General features: G+C 50.9%; 1 protein-coding gene across 3 annotated transcripts in view; it reads right to left on the bottom strand.

The window, feature by feature from the left end:
- The window catches only part of CLCN1 (chloride voltage-gated channel 1), a 41,477-nt gene extending 23,109 nt beyond the window's left edge, over nt 1–18,368 (bottom strand). For 2 of the 3 annotated variants that reach the window (XM_065939479.1, XM_065939480.1), the window contains exons 1-12: nt 18,145–18,368; nt 14,752–14,872; nt 14,228–14,359; nt 13,520–13,648; nt 13,123–13,256; nt 11,386–11,463; nt 10,297–10,375; nt 2,214–2,339; nt 1,676–1,760; nt 1,353–1,454; nt 949–1,033; nt 534–683 (exon numbers count right to left, since the gene is read on the bottom strand). In XM_065939479.1, the coding sequence (XP_065795551.1) occupies nt 534–683; nt 949–1,033; nt 1,353–1,454; nt 1,676–1,760; nt 2,214–2,339; nt 10,297–10,375; nt 11,386–11,463; nt 13,123–13,256; nt 13,520–13,648; nt 14,228–14,359; nt 14,752–14,872; nt 18,145–18,324 (1,401 nt within the window). In that variant the 5' untranslated portion in view covers nt 18,325–18,368. The remainder of the gene's footprint in view (nt 1–533; nt 684–948; nt 1,034–1,352; nt 1,455–1,675; nt 1,761–2,213; nt 2,340–10,296; nt 10,376–11,385; nt 11,464–13,122; nt 13,257–13,519; nt 13,649–14,227; nt 14,360–14,751; nt 14,873–18,144) is intronic. The other variant, XM_065939481.1, reaches the window with a different exon arrangement.
- Between the last annotated feature and the right edge of the window lie 2,072 nt (nt 18,369–20,440).

Below are 20,440 nucleotides of genomic sequence, written 5' to 3'. Positions count from 1 at the left end.
TCTGACTCTTAGCGACCCCATGGACTGTAGCCTACCAGGCTCCCCCGTCCCTAGGATTCTCCAGGCAAGAACACTGGAGTGGGTTGCCATTTCCTTCTCCAATGCATGAAAGTGAAAAGTGAAAGTGAAGTCGCTCAGTTGTGTCTGACTCTTAGCGACCCCATGGACCACAGCCTACCAGGCTCCTCAGTCCATGGGGTTTTCCGGGCAAGAGTACTGGAGAGGGGTGCTATTTCCTTCTCCACAGGTGGCGCTAGTGGTAAAGAATCTGCCTACCAATGCATGAGCTGTACGAGGAAATGGCAACCCGCTCCAGTACTCTTGCCTGGAAAATCCCATGGACAGAGAAGCCTGGTGGGCTACAGTCCATGGGGTCGCAAAGAGTCGGATACGCGGGGCGCGCGCGCACACACACACACACACACACACACACACACACACACACACACACACACACACACACCCCTTATGCAAACCCTGGTTCCTAGGTTGAAAACAGAAGCTCAGGGAGTCAGGGGTGTAGGGGGAGGTACCTTCATGACGAAGAAAAGGAGGAGGACGATAACAACACTGGCTTTGGGGTGGATCCACACAGCTGACCGGCCCAGGCTCTGGGGGTCCCCGGTATGTTTTACCCACGTATTGTTGTCAAACAGGGTACTGATGGCTTCCCGAGGCATCAGCTGTGAAAGGAGGAAGCAAAAGGGAGCGGTTCTCCAGAGATGTTCGGTACTTCCATTTTTTTTAAAGAGAACCGATTCCCCGGTCTCATTTTTGATGGGTCCCTTTCCGCTTTTTTCTCAGGGAGCGATGCCATCCGTGGGAAAAAGCACGTGTGCGCAGAAGCCCGAGGGTCACCTGCGCCACTTCCTCTTTTCCACGTGGCCCCATCCTGGTTTAGCCTCAGTGACCTGACCCCCACCCTCAAAGGTCAACCTTGGAGCTGACCTCTCCGGCCATGAACTGCCCTATTCCTGGTGGAAAGGTGAAGGAGGCGATGACAAAGGTGACGATTGCAGGATAGAGCAGGCGGCTGGAAAAGAAACAGGATTAATTACTTAGAACTAATCCTCATCCTGATTTGGCCAACCCACAGTGGATGCCACACTGGACCCTGGGAATCCGAAGTTTCCTGGCATCCCCTGTGGTCTCAGGCCATTAAACGGAGGGAGCACTCTCTCCACCAATAAGCAATCTTTAAACGGGAAACCACACCGCTCGTCCCTAGTAGGGTATACGGGCTTCTGTATTTTATCACAAGCTACCGAAAGGCATTTAACACCTTCCGCCAAGATTAAAAGGGAGGAACTCTTGGAGAAACCAGAGAGTAAACGGGTAGGGCAGTGACTCACTGCTTAGCCAGAAACTGGCTGAGGGCTTTGTGCTTTCGGACTCCGAGCATGACTTGGCGATGCAGATACACAAACACAGCTCCCAGGAAGCCACAGCAAATCCTGAGGGTGGAAGCCATACAGAAATGAAACCCTCATCCCTCGGCCCTGGCCACTGCAGGGAAGCAAATATCAGGCGTCCACCTGCCCTTTCTACCCACCTCTCCCCCAGCAATTTCCACCTTACCCCTGCCCATGCCAACTTCCCAGCGTGGGTCCTTTCCAATCCAAAGTTCTGCCCCAGCCCTGGTCCCCCCACTCCCAGAGCAGCCAAGCCCACTGACCCGATAATCGCAAAGGCTGGGAGTTCCTGCAGGTCAAAGGGGAAGTCCATTCGGAAATTGGTTCTGAAGAGGGCTGTGATGGTGACTACAGGATGGAAAGACCAAGGTCATGGTGGGAGTGTCACAGAAGCCATTGAGAAGGACCCAAGGTCATCAGCCTTCAGGATTAAAGCTTCCTCCAAACCCACCATCCCCTCTGTTTAAATTCTTTTTCCTAACACTACTGGCAGAGACAGGCTTCCCTGGTGGTTCAGCGGTTAAGAATCTGCCTGCCAAGGCAGGAGATGCAGATTCGATGCCTAGGTCAGGAAGATCCCCTGGAGAAGGAAATGGCAACCCACTCCAGTATTCTTGCCTGGAAAATTCCATGCACAGAGGAGCCTGGTGAGCTACAGCCCATGGGGTTGCAGAAGAGTCAGACACGACTTAACGACTAAACAACTGGCAGAGACACTCCCCTACTCCACGACCTGTACTCTTGCCCTCTATATACCCTTGGGCCTTAGTCCCACTTCCCAGATGATTCTTCCCATGTTACCAGCATCCTTGTTCCACACGGCCAGCACTCGGAAAACAAATGCGCTGAACGTGGCTGCAAAGAATCCTCGCCAGTAGTTCCTCACAGCGAAGTAGGTAGAGGTGACCTCGATGCTAAACAGCACTCCTACGGGGCAAGGAAATCGGGTCAGGTGCAGGCCAGGGTAAGGCCCTCTGCCACACCCCCACCCTAGGCACCCCAGGAGCTTTGGCTCCTTGAGCCACAAGGGGGAGCAGTAGTGGGAACGGATGGTCTCTTGGAGTATACCATGCTCTAAACCATATACCTGCCCATGCTAGCAGTTTTTGCAGACCAGAGAGATGGTCCAACAAGATACAGAGAGGATGGAAAATGAAGGGGGTTTAACCCACAACACATGACGGTCGTGCCTGTTCCACCCCTTTGAAATCAGGGATGGGTGGAATTCACAGTTGTCTGATATCCACAGGGATCTGAAAATTTTCTGCAGAAAAGTTACAAGAGGGAAAACTTCCACAGTGAGTGCTCACCAGAGTACTAAGCAGAGCTCAAGATTTATGGGGACTACCCATAACGCCCCCCCCACCCCCACAATCTCTCCTCCCTTCTCCCACGTGCTATGTACCATGGCAACGTTTAGGGAAGAAATAAGAAAAACAAAAAGGAAGGGACTTTGTAAGAGCTGACAGTACTCAGTATTCCAAGAGAGGATTCATTAATATTTTTTGAAATTAAAATGTAAAAACCTGACTTAAAAGGACCAGATCCAGCAGGGGAAGCTAAGAAGCTCAAAGAAGTTACAAACCATTATGCTCAAGAAAGGAGGGTGAGGTAGAAGGCAAGCTAATTGAGAGTCCTAAGTTGTCCTGTTTCTGAGTAGATGCTGGAGCAGAAATGAGAAGGTAAATAAACAGAAAAGTAGCAAGAGCTGGTGGAAACAAAGGAAGGAAGCTAACAAGGGCATAAAAGACTCAAGAGATACAAAGAAAATAATCTTTACACATACCACGAATCGGAGAGAAGACTATGATTAGATGCAAAGTGGAAACTGACACCAGAATTACCTAACACCTGGCTAAGCCTCATCTTTATCAGAGCTAAAGAAGGAAAACAAGAAATGCGCATCATCGTCGCCACCAGGCCTGGCCACGCCGCCCACCCTCATTGGACCATGCAAAACCCGCGGCCACATGCCCGCTGGGGATGTTTCTTCCCTAGCCCCGCCCCCGTGCCACCATGTGACCTATACGTCACGTCCGGTGACTTTGTAGTCCTTAAGGGGAGGGGAAAGTGACTTCCGAAAGGGCCGAAGGCACTTCCGTTTGAGGTGAAGTTAAGGTCAGGCGGGCGCGGGTTCCCAGAGGTGGTCTTGAGACGCCATTTTATGTTGCCCCCAGCTTGATGCTCCTGATTGCCCGTGGGCCTCTTCTGATCCACAGTCCTCAGTTGCTGTGGGAAGAGCCTAGCTTCAGAATGAGCCTTGGGTTTGAACCCTGGGTCTGCCACTCATTGATGGGTGACCTTGTGTGACCATGAGTGGAAAGAGCCCCAGGAAAGCCTGTGAACTAGGTCGGGTTACTGTCCCTTGCTTCTCTGTGGCTACTGGCTGGCTGAGACCCCCCCACCCCACAACCCCACCACCTGCTTCCCATTTCCAGTGGCCTCTCACATCCAGGCCATTTTCTTCCCCTGGTTCTAGATTCCAAAAGTCACATCTCTTGATTTCTCAGGATTCCAGCCCTTTCTGCTGCAGGCAACAGTCAATGGTGATAGGAAGTCATTTATGCCACAACGAGAGTGGCCTAACGGTTGCTCCCATGTGGAACAGCTGCTGCATTTGGGCAGAGGATATATTGTGGTTCCCCTTCTCTGGGAACCAGTCCCCCTTCTCTGGGATCCCCAATCCCCCTCTGCAGGTAAAAACAGTCCCTCCCTTATCTTGTTTTCTGGGAATTTGGGGCATCAGAGTACCTGTTAGCACTTTCAGAGGTAGTTCTCTATTTATATCTCTAAGGTCCCCCTGGGACTGAAGGTTCTTTGGATTCCTAACACAGTGATGCCTGGTACATCCTCAGGCTCAAAGCCTTGTCCTTGGGATGAGAAGGGAGGGGAGGGGGGGGGAGGGGAGGGTAAAGGAGGGGAAATGGGGGACAGGGGAAGGAAGAAAAAGAGCAAGGGATCATAGCCGAGTGGAATTTCAGAAAACGGGGAATCTCAGCACTTTGCCAACCACCCCCCACCGGCCCCTGCTCCCCAAATCTCATCAGATTCGGCAGCTGCTCCCTTGGCCTAGAAGGAGGATTTGGGGGTCAGGGGTGGGGGGTGTCAGGCAGAACAAACTGCTCCTTTTCTTCAGCAGTAACAGAGTCAGACACGACTGAGTGACTGAACTGAACAAAACCAAAGTTGGCTCTGATCTGTCGAAATGTAAACTATCCAACTTACGAATATTTGACGACCAGCTTTTGAAATCCTAGGCTAGATTTCCCATCTCGAGTTCTGGGACACGTTCTCTAACAGTCTGTCACTGTGTACTTCGGAACGAGAGTGAATTTTCATATTTGCCTGAGCCAAACAGAAAATGTGCCGCTAAAAGGAAACAAAGCATTAACAAACACAAACAGCATTTGGAAACTCTCTGGTCTCCTAGGTTCCATAACATCGCTCTCTTTCCCACCCTGGAGGCTCCTCTCTGTCTCCTCCTCTGGCGCCACGGGCCTTGATCTCTGACTCTTGTGACTCGTAGATCCACTTTTTCAACTTCATTTATGCCGATGGCTTTAACTAACACCCCCATGCTAACCGACGGGTTGACAAAGCCATGCTTTCAGCTCAGTTCCTGGACTCCAGACTCAGCAAGCCAGCTGCCTATTTGATGTCACTTGGAGATGTCGCAGGAAGTTCAAATTCAATGTATTCAAAGCGAAATTTGTCAACTCTCTTAGACCTGTTTCATTTCCTATATTTCCTATCTTGCTTGCAACACCACTATCCACCGCATGTTCCTCCTTGTAAAACTGAAAGCCTAGATTCCTCCTCCTTTCTTATCTTTCATAACCTCGCATAAATCAGCCACCAGGTCCCACTCATTTTCTTTTCTATCACCCTTATATCATCCTGTTCTCTGTCACCTCCGCCTCCATCCAGTTCAGTCTCTCACCATCTAGCATCATCAGGACTTTGACAATAGTCTTCTTGTTAATCCTGGATAAATCCTGTTAATCCACAGGCCAGTTCTATCCGGCCAAAGCTGGTCTTGTTTGAAACTCTTCCCCGACTCCCCTTCACCCACGACAGCATTTCCCAAAGTTGGGTCCATGAGATACTACGAGTTCCATAAAGAGGGTCCTTGCAAAAAGGATTCTGTGAGAAATACTGTCTTTGAGCCACACATGGGATATTCATAGGGCATGTCAGCATATTGAACGTTCTGAGACCTCTTCCCATTTAAAAAACTATCTATTCAACACTGTATTTTCCAACATATCTGATCTTGGAACACTGTTTACATGTTATGTTTGTTAACACCATGAACTGTGTTCTGTACAACACATTCAGGCAAACTCTAGCCTAGAGAATGAAACTGACATTCTTGTGCATTTCCTATGATGACCTTCATGAATCACCCCCCAGGTACCTGTCCAGACTCATTTCCTGTCATTTCTTCCCCTGTGTCCTCTAGTAATACTCGTGTATTGACATTCTATTCCTGTGTGTCTCGACTTTGCAATGCTGTCTCTTCTCTCCAGAATATTCTTTGCACTTTGCCCAGGCTGTCACAGGGATGCTTCTCTGAATGGGCTGTGACAGTCTGCTGGCCTTCCTGTCTACCCTTTCTGCTGTGGGTACCTGCGAGCATAGTAACTAGCACAGTGAGAGAGGGGCTGCCTCTGCTCACCGCAGAGGGCATATATGGAAACAAAAACATGCTTGTCGTTTTAGCCAAAGGTTGAAGTAGATATCATCACTGTAAGGCATTAAGAGTTGGCTACTGAGTGAATAAATTACTCTAATATTAATTTTTTTCTTCTAGAATTAATCCATATTTGTAAAATAAAGCTATCAAATAAGGTTATCTGCAAGTTCATTTGATATTTGCCACTTACTACAAACATCCTAAAAATAAACATTTTAACTTTTCAATGCTTAACATTTTCTTATGTCAACTTATGTCAAGAGCCATGTTTTATCTGTAACTTAACTGTTTGCCTCTCCCAGTCTCTAGACAAGATCATGAACCTTCCTCATTCATCTCAGAAGTTCTAGTTTTATGCAAAATATATATATATACATACATACATACATAATATTCTCTTCACTTTAAAAGAATCTGGATTAAAAACAAAACAACAAAAAAATGCTACCCTTCTAAAAGTGTTCTTCAGACCTTCTGGATTTGTAAGGCAAAAGACTCAATAAAGGTGAGAGTGGGTATAAATGCAAGTGTGAACATTTAAACTTGTGCAGAAATTCCAACAGGCTAGCCTTCACTGCTGGGGACATTGACTTTAATGACAAGAGCTGACAACAGTAGTACAAGCAGGATGCCAGCTAACTCATTTGCCAACCTATCTCCCTTATGCTGTGTGCATTGCTTTAGCATCGGTTCAAGTGACCTTGGTACATTTTCATTAACTGTTAATGTTTGTCCATGTATCATTCCTGAGCCAAGTCATCTTGGTTTCCTGAAAACTCTTCAATGAAAGGACTGATTACATTTTCATAATTGAAAGATACCTCTAACAGCTGGTGCATTTATGAAGCAGATGCCTTTCCTGCAATTCTGCTTCTCCGATGGTTAACATGGTACCTTTTTTTTATCACCAATGAATCCAACCAGTGACCTATATAATCCTTGCTCTGTTAATCTGGTTACAACTGTTATCAGTGAGTAAATAAACAGATACAGCAGCTGTCTCTGACCATGCACACTTGTTAGTCATCCAGGACAAGGAAAAAGTCTGAAAAGTTGCCCTTTGTCTCACATTAGTAGAGAGAGCTAAACTCAACTTTACATTGCGATCAAGAAAAAATAAGCCTTTAATTCTCATCTGTAGTCCTCATCTAAAGCTGACCATTGGCACTTCCTTGGTGGTTCAGTGGTTAAGACTCTGAGTTCCCAATGCAGGGGGCCAGGTTCAATCCCTGGTCTGAGAACTAAGATCCCGCATGCTGTGCAATGTGGCCAAAATAAAAATAAAGCTGACTATTCATCTAAATGTCTTTCCAGGTGATGCTAGTGGTAAAGAAACTGCCTGCCAATGCAAGAAATGCAGGAGATATAGCTTCCATCCCTGGGTCAGGAAGATCCTCTGGAGGAGGAAATGGCAACCCATTTCAGTATTCTTGCTGGAAAATCCTATGGACAAAGGAGCCTGGCAGGCCACAGTCCATGGGGTTGCAAAGAGTTGGACACAACTGAGCACGCTGCAGATGGTGATTGCAGCCATGAAATTAAAAGACACTCCTTGGAAGGAAAATTATTACCAACCTAGATAGCATATTGAAAAGCAGAGACATTACTTTGCCAACAAAGGTCTGTCTAGTCAAGGCTACGGTTTTTCCAGTGGTCATGCATGGATGTGAGAGTTGGACTGTGAAGAAAGCTGAGCGCCGAAAAATTGATGCTTTTGAACTGTGGTGTTGGAGAAGACTCTTGAGAGTCCCTTGGACTGCAAGGAGATCCAACCTGTCCATCCTAAAGGAGATCAGTCCTGGGTGTTCATTGGAAGGACTGACACTGAAGCTGAAACTCCCATACTTTGGACACCTCATGCAAAGAGTTGACTCATTGGAAAAGACCCTGATGCTGGGAGGGATTGGGGGCAGGAGGAGAAGGGGATGACAGATGAGATGGCTGGATGGCATCACCGACTCGATGGACATGAGTTTGAGTACACTCCGTGAGTTGCTGATGGACAGGGAGGCCTGGCGTGCTGCGATTCATGGGGACGCAAAGAGTTGGACACGACTGAGTGACTGAACTGAACTGAGCACACACACACACTAATCTAAATAAGGTCGACTTAAACTCCCAAGAAAGGCAATGTCAAAGAATGCTCAAACTCCAAAGAAAGGCAATGCCAAAGAATGCTCAAACTACCACACAATTGCACTCATCTCACACGCTAGCAAAGTGATGCTCAAAATTCTCCGAGCCAGGTTTCAACAGTACTTGAACTTCCAGATGTTCAAGCTGGATTCAGGAAAGGCAGAAGAACCAGAGATCAAATTGCCAACATCCGTTAGATCATAGAAAAATCAGTAGAGTTCCAGAAAAACATTTACTTCTGTTTTATTGACTATGCCAAAGCGTTTAACTGTGTGGATCACAACAAACTGTGGAAAATTCTTCAAGAGATGGGAATACCAGACCACCTGACCTGCCTCCTGAGAAAACTGTATGCAGGTCAAAACACAACAGTTAGAACTGGACATGGAACAACAGACTGGCTCCAAACCAGGAAAGGAGTATGTCAAGTCAGGCGGTATATTGTCACCTTGCTTATTTAACTTATATGCAGAGTACATCAAGAGAAACGCTGGACTGGAGGAAGCACAAGCTGGAACCAAGATTGCCGGGAGAAATATCAATAACCTCAGATATGTTAATGACACCACCCTTATGGCAGAAAGTGAAGAAGTAAAGAGCCTCTTGATGAAAGTGAAAGAGGAGAGTGAAAAAGTTGGTTTAAAACTCAACATTCAGAAAACTAAGATCATGGTATCTGGTCCCATTACTTCATGGCAAATAGATGGGGAAACAGTGAAAACAGTGGCTGACTTTATTTTGGGGGGCTCCAAAATCACTGCAGATGGTGATTGCAGCCATGAAATGAAAAGACACTTACTCCTGGAAGAAGAGCTATGACCAACCTAGACAGCATATTTAAAAACAGCGACATTACTTTGCCAACAAAGGTCCATCTACTCAAAGCTATGGTTTTTCCAGTAGTCATGTATGAATGTGAGAGTTGGACTATAAAGAAAGCTGAGTGCCAAAAAATTGATGCTTTTGACCCGTGGTGTTGGAGAAGACTCTTGAGAGTCCTGTGGACAGCAAGGAGATCCAACCAGTCCATCCTAAAGGAAATCAGTCCTGAATGTTCATTGGAAGGATTGATGTTGAAGCTGAAACTCCAGTACTTTGGCCACCTGATGTGAAGAGTTAACTCATTGGAAAAGACCCTGATGCTGGGAAAGATTGAAGGTGGGAGGAGAAGTGGATGACAGAGGATGAGATGGCTGGATGACATCACCAACTTGACGGACATGAGTTTGAGTAAGTGGTGATGGACAGGGAGGCCTGGAGTGCTGTAGTCCATGGGGTCGCAGAGTCAGACACGACTGAGCAGCTTAACTGAACTGAAACTCCCATGTCCTTAACAACATACAAGCAAAGGTCAGTGTTCCTTTGGAGAAGAAAATACATACAGATGTCAAATATATAGAGATGTCAATTATACTTCAATTAAAACAACAACAAAAAGTGAATGATTAAAGAGCAATATATATACATACAGAAGCCCCCTGTTAGAAGATGTAATAAGTGAAGGGCAAAAATATCCAACAGTATAAAGGGCTGTCTAGCTTCCTGGGTGGCACAGTGGTAAAGAATCCGTCTGCCCATATTGGAGACGCAAGAGACATGGATTCAGTCCCTGGGTCCAGAAGAGCCCCTGGAGGAGGAAATGGCAATGGCAACCCATGCCAGTTTTCCTGCCTGGGAAATCCCATGGATAGAGGAGCCTGGAGGGCTACAGTCCATGGGGTCGCAAACAGTCAGACACAACTGAGCACTCACAAACACAATATAAGTAGGGGTCCCACAGAGGCCACCTCGGTTTTCCTTCCTGGTTCTCCCACTTACTCAGAGCAAGTCACTTACTCTCTCTCTTCTTTAGTATCAACCTCATACAGCTCTGGGCAGGAAGGGATGTAAAGTCTTTAGAACACTGCCTGCACATAGTAAATGCTCAATAAAAGCTATCTTGCTTTACCCTTGTTTAAACTGGTAATACTTAAACTTGGGGACGCTGGCAGTAACCATCTTGGGAGCAAGAACAGGCAAGTGCACTGATGCAGGTTCGGGTACGTCACTTGCCTCCAAGAGGTGTCCCAAAACAGCAGCCGACTCCCACGGCACAGCCCACCGTCAGCATGTCAGTGTAATAGTATGGCTGCTACTAGGGGACAGACAGACAGAGGGCGAGAGGCAGGGAGGGGAAGGAGAACAGGCAAGGAGGGAGGACAGAGGAGAGACTTGAGTCACAGGGAATTCATCACAGGGGCCATCTCCCCAGGGCTATCCCACGCCAGGAGAAACTCAGTTAGTTTGGCAAACAGGAAGTGATCTCATAGCGCAAAGCCAGACATAGAAAATGAACCGGTTAGGCAAATTTACGGAAGGCAGGTAAGCCTAAAGGGTCACTAAAGAGCGGGGCTGGGGACAATCGGGCCCAGAAGTGTTAACAGGAAAGGGCTTTGGACAAATGGCATGGAAGAGCCAGCAGCTGCTAAAAGAACACACAACTCTCTGGTTTAAGAAAGTGAGTGATTCGGGATGTGATTCGGGGTCACTCCCTGAAAGGCCCACCCCCATCCCCCTTCCGGGAGCAGCCCTCACCCCCACCCCATCCCAAAACTTAGGAGAGCACCCCCCCCCGCCCCCCCCCCCCCCCCCCCACACACACACAACCCCTCAGGCCAACTGGGATAGGGAGGAAGTGAAACTTGCCTCCGACAGGGGCTGCGAAGCAGCAGCCCACGCCCACAGCGCAGGCCGACACCAGGAGGTCAAGCTGCCCAGGCACGGTCTGCAACAGAGGAGCGCGCGGACCAGGCGGTGGGGGGCTGCGGCGCGGCCGGAGCGCACGACACGCGGGGTGGAGGACCAGGAACGACAAAGGGACGGGGCTGGCCCCCGAGGGAAACGCGGAGGGGAACTGACACGGAGGGCGGCGGAGGCGCGGGCCACGTGCGGCACCCCCCTCCCCCCAGAGGGAGGGCGTCAAGGGACCAGCAAGAGCTTAAACAGCGGCATCGTGTGGCTGGAGGAGGCGGGCCGGGGGCACGTGGATGCAGGCTGCAGGAGGCGGGGTTAGCGCAGTGCCCGGCTCAGCATCACGGCCAAGGCAGCCCATCGTGCCGCCAGCGCGCCCAGCCCTGCCTCCTTCGCCCTTCTCAGCCTTACCTCATACACCCCACAGAACACCGACATGAACTTGCTGAGGATGGCCGCGCAGATGCTGGCAATGTGAACAAAAGGGCCCTGGAAGAGAGGAGGTGGTCGAGGGGTCAGGGGTAGGTGTCGGGTGGGGGGCGCTTGATGGCATTCTTGGACAGACATCGGTTGCTCCGGACACTGTATCAGGGGCTAGAAATACAGCTAAGATAGAGGTTGTGCCTTCGCAGAGGTTCATCCCAGGGAGGAAGGGAGGTGATGCCCAGCACATTGTCATTTGAGAAAATTCTAGGGGCTGTGAAGAAACTGACTAGTCAAAACTATGGTTTTTCTAGTAGTCATGTAGGAATGTGAGAGTTGGACATAAAGAAGGCTGAGCGCCTGAAGAACTGATGCTTTCGAACTGTGGTGTTGGAGAAGACTCTTGAGAGTCCCTTGGACTGCAAGGAGATCCAACCAGTCGATCATGAAGGAAATCAGTCCTGAATATTCACTGGAAGGACTGAGGCTGAAGCTGAAGCTCCAGTACGTTGTTGACCACCTGATGAGAAGAGCTGACTCATTGGAAAAGACCCTGAAGCTGGGAAAGATTGAAGGCAGAAGGAGACGGGGACGACAGAGGGTGAGATGGTTGGATGGCATCACCAACTCAATGGACATGAGTTGTAGCAAACTCTGGGAGATAGTGAAGGACAGGGAAGCGCGGTGTGCCGCAGCCCATGGGGTTGCAAAGAGTCAGACACGACTGGGCAACTGAACAACAGAAGAGAGAGAGGAAAGACACGGTGGGGTGGGGAAGGTCACAACTGAGTAGGGCCTTGATGGACATGAAAACAGGAGCCATGGGGGTCTCGGTAGAAGAAAGTTCCAGGCTGAGGGCACAGCAAGTGCAGGAACCTGGAGAGGGGGGCAGACTTGGTGGCTGAGCGGCAGAAAGTGCCTTGTCACTCAGCAACAGGAAGGAGGAGTAGCCTGGGAGGACAGAAGCCAGGACAGAGAGAAGCCTAATCACCACAGGCTCCAGGAAAGAAGTTTGGACTTCATTTTGAAAGGAATGGAGGGACTTCTTGGGGTGGTGGGGGGTAGGGGTGGGGGTCCAGTGGTTAAGACCCTGCCCTTCCACCACAGGGGGTGTAGGATCGATCCCTGGTCGGGGAACTAAGATCCCATATGTCAAATGGCCAAAAGGAAAAAAAAAAAAAAGGAATGAAAAGTCATTTGAAGTTCCTAACCAAAGGGCAGTTATTCCTGATACCATTTGGAAAGATAACTCTTGTTGCAGCAGGGCAAGAAGTTACATGTAACTTCTTACAAGGTTACTAGTAACCTTGAAAAAAAGCACAGCCTCCTTTAAGTCTCAGTTTTCACAGGGTTTGTCTGGATTGTCTCTAAGGCAGTGGTTCTCAGCTGGGGGAGATTCTGCCTCCAGCGGTTTGTCACAACGCCGGGCTGCTGCCGGCTTGTAGGAGGGACAGGCCGTCCTACAAATGCACATGACGGCCCCCTAGCACCAAGAATTACTCAGCCCCAGATGCCAGCACTGAGTGCCCCAAAGGTGAGACTCTGCTCTAAGCTACTCCCAGCTCTGATGCTTTTTGTCATTGTGCCCCAGGGTGCGGACCTTCCCTGGTAGCCTAGGAATCCCCGTGGTCCCAAGCTCCGCATTCTCCCCAGCTCCCTCTAGACTCTGTGGCGCCCCCTGCTGGAAGGCCTGCCCCGCCCGCCCCGCAGGAACTGGAGTCTTACCTCTTTCCCCACAGGAATGCCACTGCCCAGTCCTGCGGTCAGGGCCACCACCTTGGCCACGAAGGCCTTGAGGGTGAGATACTCCTTCAGGACCACCCCGCGAAGGATTGTCTTCATTTCAGGGATTCCAGAGCCTAAACGCGTGTTGTTGGTTTAAGAGATTATGTGCAACTTTAAGTTGGAGGTTAAAGGTAGATGGACATCCAGACAGTGGACATGGGGGTGGAGCGAGAGGCCTGAGGGGGGAGGGGGGAGGTGAGCCGGGAAAGGGGGACAGTGGCAAAGCCGAGAACAGACTTGGGAGGGAGCGGAGGAGGGGCGTGCGAGGTCCACAGGCCCCTGAGATGCTGTGGGTTATGGTGATGGCGCGCCGCGGTGGGATCTGGGAAATTCTCACCGACAGCCTGGGGAGAGATGAGCTGGCAGAAGAGGGCGCTGAAGAGGATGAGGATTAGGGGGAAGCCGACCCAGACCAGGAACTGCAGAGGCAGGCTGGGCTGCATCTGGTAGTAGGACCACTTGTAGGCTGCAGAGACAGGAGTCCGGGCTCAGTCTTACAAGGATGGACCACGTGTCAGCGCTGCCCCCACGCCGGCAGCGAGGAGAGCCGGGCTAAGGGCGTACTCGAGTGGCCCACTGCCCCGGTTCGACCTCAGAACTGGCGCTATTCTCATTTGACTCGTGGAGGGATCTGAGCTGGGGGAGGTGACATGACCCATTCTAGTTCCCACCACCTGTGGGAGGTGGAGGGGACGGCAGTGCAGCAAACCACAGTGTGGGCGCTTCCTTAGAGGCTGTGGGCACCCAGCCACCTGTTACCCTCGCAGGAGGGGGTTCTGGGACCCCGCATGTTTCCAGTTGCCCGAACTGAAAAGCCCTCGGAAAACTAGCACAAGCTGCTCACGCTAAGAGAGTGGCGCCCACAGCCCAGCTGATAGAAGGGGACAGGGAAAATGGATCTGGGTCTGGTGTCCCTGGACTAGAGTCACACCTGTTCTTCTCTGAGCACCATCCCGAAGCTCCCCCAGCTTACCCTAGGTGGAAACTCTAGAACAACCACAGTATGGGGAAGGCTAGGGGGAGCAAAGGGCCATGTTACACCTACCCTGAAGCGTTTTGGCGCTGACATAATCCATGCACCAGCTAACCAGAGCCATCAGGAGCCCCAGAAGCACCAGAAAGATCCAGTCTTCCCCTAACTTTCTTCTCACCACGAGTCCCAGGCGGTGCATACAGTCTAGGAAAGGAACGGACAGAGGGGAAGGTAATCAGTCAGTGCTCTGGGTGTGTGACTTAGGGCTGCGAGCGAAGGGCCCCTAGCGGTCTGGTCTGTATGTCTCATTCCCTGAGTTCTTCCTCACCTCTCTGCCCTTCAGAAGGCACCAGAGTCCAATTCCCCTCTGGCTACTTGATTCCCTTCTAAACTCCGGTTTCTTGGGGCTGTGTGGGAGGGACGGTGGGAAGGTAGGGTGAGAAGGACATAGGAGCCGTGTCTTTTCCTTGGAGGAGGGCTTTGGTGTACAGATGGGGACCTTGAGTCAGAAATAACGCAACGAGTCTTCAGAGTTACTGCCCTAATCCCCATACTTCTTTCCTCTCCAGATACCTCCATTCCCCCGTCCCCATCACCTTGACATTTAGAATAGTGATCCTCGTCCTTGCTGTCCATGGAAGCACTGGAGCCCATCGTCTTGGGGATCTCGGTGTCCTGTTCCTTGCCTGAGAACTGCCCTTTGTGATGGCCATAGATCTGGATAGAGGGAGATGGGAAAGGTCTGTCTCACTGAAGAGTCAAAAGAAATAGAAGGAAGTATATAGAAGGCAATGGCATCCCACTCCAGTCCTCTTGCCTGGAAAACCCCATGGATGGAAGAGCCTGGTAGGCTACAGGCCATGGGGTTGCAAAGAGTTGGACATGACTGAGTGACTTCACTTCACTTCATATAGACCCACAGATAAATCACACAAAAAATCCTGGGTGTTTGGTGCTCTGTGACAACCTAGAAGGGTGGGATGGGGTGGGAGGTGGAAGGAGATTCAAGACAGAGGGGACATGTGTCTACCTACGACTGATTCGTGTTGATGTATGGCAGAAGCCAGCACGACATTGTAAAACAGTGATCCTCCAATCAGAAATGAATAAATTTTTAAAATCCTGGGTGTTGACGGCCTCGTGCAGGGTCACTTGGGTCATCAGCGCCCTCCACTCCCCACCGTCCGTCTACACAGTTCCCAGTCCTCACTCTTGTCCGTCCATCCACACCCCTGCCCATCTGTACTCATCTCTCTCAACAGCAGCCTTCGTCAAGGGAACCAATTTCTACTCTGAAGCAGGGATACGAGAACTGTGCTAAGACTGGGCATTTGCGTCAATGACATGTTTTGTGAGTCACTGCTTCCTGCTTCTTGGCCCCTCTGTCGTCTCCCCGGACCCCCCTCACACTGACATGGACAGGTGAGGACAGGCTAGCAGGTGACTCCTGGTGGCTCTTGGCCTTGGTGTGTCTAGCTCTAATGAGGCTCCTCGGACGCCCTGCAGGCTTAGAGAAGGCCCACCCACGTCCCCACCCTGTGCTTGTAGGCACAAGCTGGACCCAGCCCCAAAAAGGCAGGTCAGTCCACTCCTTCCCGAAGTAGAGCATGTGTGTTTGGGGCGTTGTGTGTGTGCGAGGTATACTAACTCCTTTTAGCCTGCCCCACCTCCACTACACTAACTCTGTCCTCTGGGGCCAGGGTCAGGCCAGGGCACATTGCTCGTTCTCGGAGAGCCTGAGTGGAAGAGATCTGGTTTCACAATACGAGCAGTCAAGTTTATGCCTGAATCCTGAGCAGGAGGCACTAATACCCTGTTCTGGTATGAGGTTAGTGACTGAAGGGAGCCGTGTTTTCCTCCATATCCTCCCCAGACCCAAGAGAAGACACTTCCCACGGGGGCCAGCACATGGGCTACCTCAACCCACCTTAGGTCTGAGGCCAGAGGAGAGGAGACACGGGTGCTACGTACCAAACCTGGTCTGGGAAACACTAAAAGAGACCAATCTGGGGACTTCCCTGGTGTTCCAGTGGTGAAGAAGCCACCGTGCAATGCAGGGGACTTGGGTTCAATCCCTGGTCAGGGAACCAAGATCCCACACACTAAGCCACAACTACTGAGCCTGCAGGCACTCCGGAGCCCAAGCCACAACTAGAGAGTCTGTGTGCCACAATGAAAGATCCCGTGTGCCACAGCTAAGACCCAACGAAGTCAAATAAACAAGTAAATTTATAAAATAAAAATAAAAGAGCTAAATCTGTGCTGGCTGGGCTAGGGCTCACCATCTGAGCAGGGCTGGGAGGGGAAAGAGAAGTCAAGCCTGAAAGGGGCGTATTGTCCAGATTTGTGAGTGTAGGGCCAGGGATGGGAGGATGGATGCAAAGACCCTGACAATTGATAATTAATCATTGGGCTAGGGGTACTTGGGGATTCATTACACCACTCTTTCTATTTTTGTATAAGCGTGAAATTTCCACAATAAGATTTAAGCAGAGATAAGCGGAAGTCCAAGCTCCCCCTCTTTGCACCTGCCCAACCTGACTTCCCGAGTGCCTTCAGCTGCATGCGAGTGTGCTGGCTTTGCTGTCCATCACCAGAAGGCGCCGACACTGCACCTTTTACTAAGTTGACATCCCACTCAGACCACGTACCCCGCGACAGAGAGCCCCGGGCCACGAGGAGGGGTCTCCCTGTCCAACCCCGCAGTGTTCCAGGCTACCTTCTCCAGGAAGCCTGCTCTGACTCACCACTGGAGCCTCCCCTGGCTTTCGTGCCCTCGCCCCTCCAACTGATTCTCCAGGAACTGCCAACACTCACCATCCTCGAACAGGCCAGGATTGAGACCTGGATTCTCTGGACTCCCAGCAGGGAGATCCCCAGCCCAGCCCTCAGCTTCCCTGCCCTGCCTAGACCCCCATGCTAAAGAAAACACAGTCAACCCTTCATCGGCCAAAACATTTTTAAATCCTGATTTCCTGGTCCCCCACTGACAGGTTCCATTCTGTCTCTCCACAGGCACGTTCACTTGCTGATCATAACCCAGGTATTTATCTGCAATAAGCTCCCAATCTGTCCTTCAGGGATGCCTCCACCATCACTGCCCTTCCCTTGATGTCTGGAACACCTGGAGGATATTTACCCTGGACTCAATGGAAAAGACCCTGATGCTGGGAAAGACTGAAGGCAGCGGGAGAAGAGGGCAACAGAGGATGAGATGGTTGGAGGGCATCATCGACTCAATGAACATGAGTCTGAGCAAACTCCAGGAGGCAGCGAAGGACCGTGAAGCCTGGCGTGCTGCCATCCATGGGGTCGCCCAGAGTCGGACACAACTGAGTGACTGAGCAACAACAAACCCTGAGTCAGTTCACCAGGCGCCCCCTCACCGAGATCAGAGCTCTATGTCTCTCCAGGTGCCACCACCTCATGGGACCTCACTTGATGAATCCTCCCACCTGCAAGTCTGATTGCATTTCTCCTGCTCATTTGACACTGGTCTGTCTTGGATCACTGACCATGCTCTTCAGTCCATTTTATCCCCTTCTCCCCACCTTTCTGCCTTCTGCAGAAGTGAGGGTGTGTGTGTGTTCTGCCGAGGGTGGGAAGGGAGAATCTGGTGGTGTCTGTGTGCAGGGTGAGGGTGTGAGGACGGCTCAGGCATACAGAGGTGTGGGCTTCTCTGCCGGTCCCCTCGTGTAGGTTATGTAAGCATGGGCTCAGCACCCATGTGTGGCTCTGCCTTCTCCCCCCAGATTCGGTGGGTTCTGTTAGTAAAGCTTGTGTTCAGGTACACGTGTATCTCTATAGAAGGTGCCCACTGGGCTGAACCCGGACCTTTAAAGAATGTTCATATTTGGAACACATGACCATGTACTTTCTTAACTTAGAAAGATCACACTGCCCTCTCTTGCCACCTGCCTCTTCATTTCCCCCCATCCGTGGCTCCTCTGGCTCTTGGAAGCCACCGCCCCCTCCTCTGACAAGTTTACCTGTGTGGGGTGGGCGTTGGCACGGGGGCCCGCGTCCCTCCGGAGCCTGTGCTGCAGACCCCCGTTCTCGGAGGGCAGTCCGTAGCTGGTGAAGTGCTCAAAGGGCATGTACTGGTATTGGGGGGCGCTGCCCCACCAGCTGGGCTCAGCCCCACGCCGCTGGGACCCCGATGGCTCCATGCTCCCGCCCCCGGCCGGGTCTCGGCCTGCCGGCCCCCACCCTCCCCCAGAACAGCTCCTTAAGCCTGTCCTCCTGCCTGTCCCCAAGGCGTCTGGGGCAGCGTGCCCACCCCCAGCTATTTATAACCATCTCTCCGTCACATGACCCCCCCCACTGCCACATCTGATATGCTTGGGGTCGAAGCAGGTGTGAGAGCCATGCGGGGGAGGAGTGGGGACAAGAACCTGGGGGGCAGCCCCGCAGGGAACTCCCCCAGCAGGACAGGCACCATCCCCCTTCTGAGTCACGAAGAGGATTCCAGTCCTAGGCCACTGGTCTGGCTATAAATACCGTCCAGATCAGGGTGGAAGACTGCTCTGGGCACTCTCGGACCTGTCTGCTCCCCGAGTCTGCACCCTCTAAGCAGCCCACCACTTTTCTTCCATCAGTCCATCCTCCCCTGGGGAGGCAGCGGTTGGGAGCTGGGTGGAGTGATTCTAGGGTCTGGAAACACTGGGGAGCGGCTCACCTGGGCGAGTAAGTGGCGCCTCTCTGCCGTCCTCCCCTGCGGGCTTGTCCCCAGCTCTGGGTCCCCCCCAGGTTTAGTCCTCATCTGTCGGACCAGCTCTCCAAACCCAACCGATGTTCAGCTTTCTCCTCCAGCTCTGCTTTTTCTTGTCTGAAGGAGGCTGCTAGTGATGCTTTGAGGTCATACCCTTGACCCCACCTTTATCACCACTGGGCGTGGGGCACAGGGGTAATAGCCTTGGGTTCTGGCATTTCTCCTACTTCCCGGGTTGATCCATGACAGCCACACCAGCGGCCTGGGTGTTCAGGGAGGGACTGAGCTTCCATTTAGAGCTCGGAGCATCCCTGGGAGGGCTGTCAGGGCAGGTGAGATAACGGGGTGAAGGGGAAGTGGGGCAAGGGAACGGGGAGCCCGAGGAGAGACGGGAGTGGGCGTTTCTCATGATGAGCCCGACAGACATAAGAGATGACAGGGAAGTACCCTGCTATTCTTCCCTTTTCGGGTCAATAAATAATTTTTGGCCAAGGCCGAACTACTCTATCTGGCATTATGCTTTTTTTTTTTTTTAAGACCAATTCTCCTAGTACAGTCCTTCCCTTGTGAACTAGTCACTAATGAAGGAAAGCTATAAACACGAGCTAGTGTGTGGTTTGGGATCCATCACCAAGCAAGTTCTGTCCCAGGGACTGCAGGGTAGGGACACCAAACATCTGGTCTACAACTGAAATTTGTTCCAGGCTAAATGGGACTGTCCAAAGCAGGTGGGAAAATGAATACCATTAAGAGCACCTTTTCGAACATAAATCTGAAGACCTGTAATCTACCCACAAAGATGACAAATGTGTGATTTGAGGCCCTGGACGTTCTGTAACATCTCCCTTCTCCCCAGGCAGAAAATAAGAGATCTAATGGGTTGGTATGAGATAAAAGAAACACTTTCTTTTAAGCTTTTTTTTTTTTAATATTTGTCTATTTATTTGGCATTGTCGAGTGTTGGTTGCAGCAGGTGGGATCTTGATCGCAACATGCAGGATCTTCTGTTGTGGCACACAGCTTCTCTAGTTGTGGTGAATGGGCTCGACGGCCCTGTGGCATGTGAAATCTTAGTTCCCCGACCAGGGATCGAACCCACGTCCCCAGCATTGCAAGGCAATTCTCAACCACTGGACCATTAGGACAGTCCCCAAAGAAAAACTTTAATTAGGAAAATAGATCGCCAAAGTGAAATTACTTTCTTGTGGGGAGGAGGGGGGTCTCAGAAACAGAAAAGATTTCCACCCCTTTGTGGAGATGGCTCCCCTGAAAGTAGTCAGTTTCTGCAGGAACTTGATAATCCCAAGAAACAAGTATCTAACACAATTGTTATTTCTCCAGTGTTCCTGAGAAAATCAGGTCCTGGTTGTGGATCCCAAAATTTGAAGGCAAGATCACGGCCATTAAGAAAACCCTCCCAGGCCACCAAGCCACCTGGAAGCACCAGCTGCAATTCTAAAAACCAGACTCTGAAATCAGGAGGGTCAAGGAGCTCTCCAGCTGCTAGCTCTGAAGGGTAAGGATTTGAGAGTAAGGATCTTGAGTCTTAGCTCAAAGATTAAAATCTGGGTTAT

Source organism: Muntiacus reevesi, chromosome 6 (assembly GCF_963930625.1).
Source record: "Muntiacus reevesi chromosome 6, mMunRee1.1, whole genome shotgun sequence".
Lineage (NCBI taxonomy): Eukaryota > Metazoa > Chordata > Mammalia > Artiodactyla > Cervidae > Muntiacus > Muntiacus reevesi.
The sequence above is the reverse complement of the archived record's forward strand: the minus strand, read 5'-3'. Positions and strand labels throughout refer to the sequence as shown.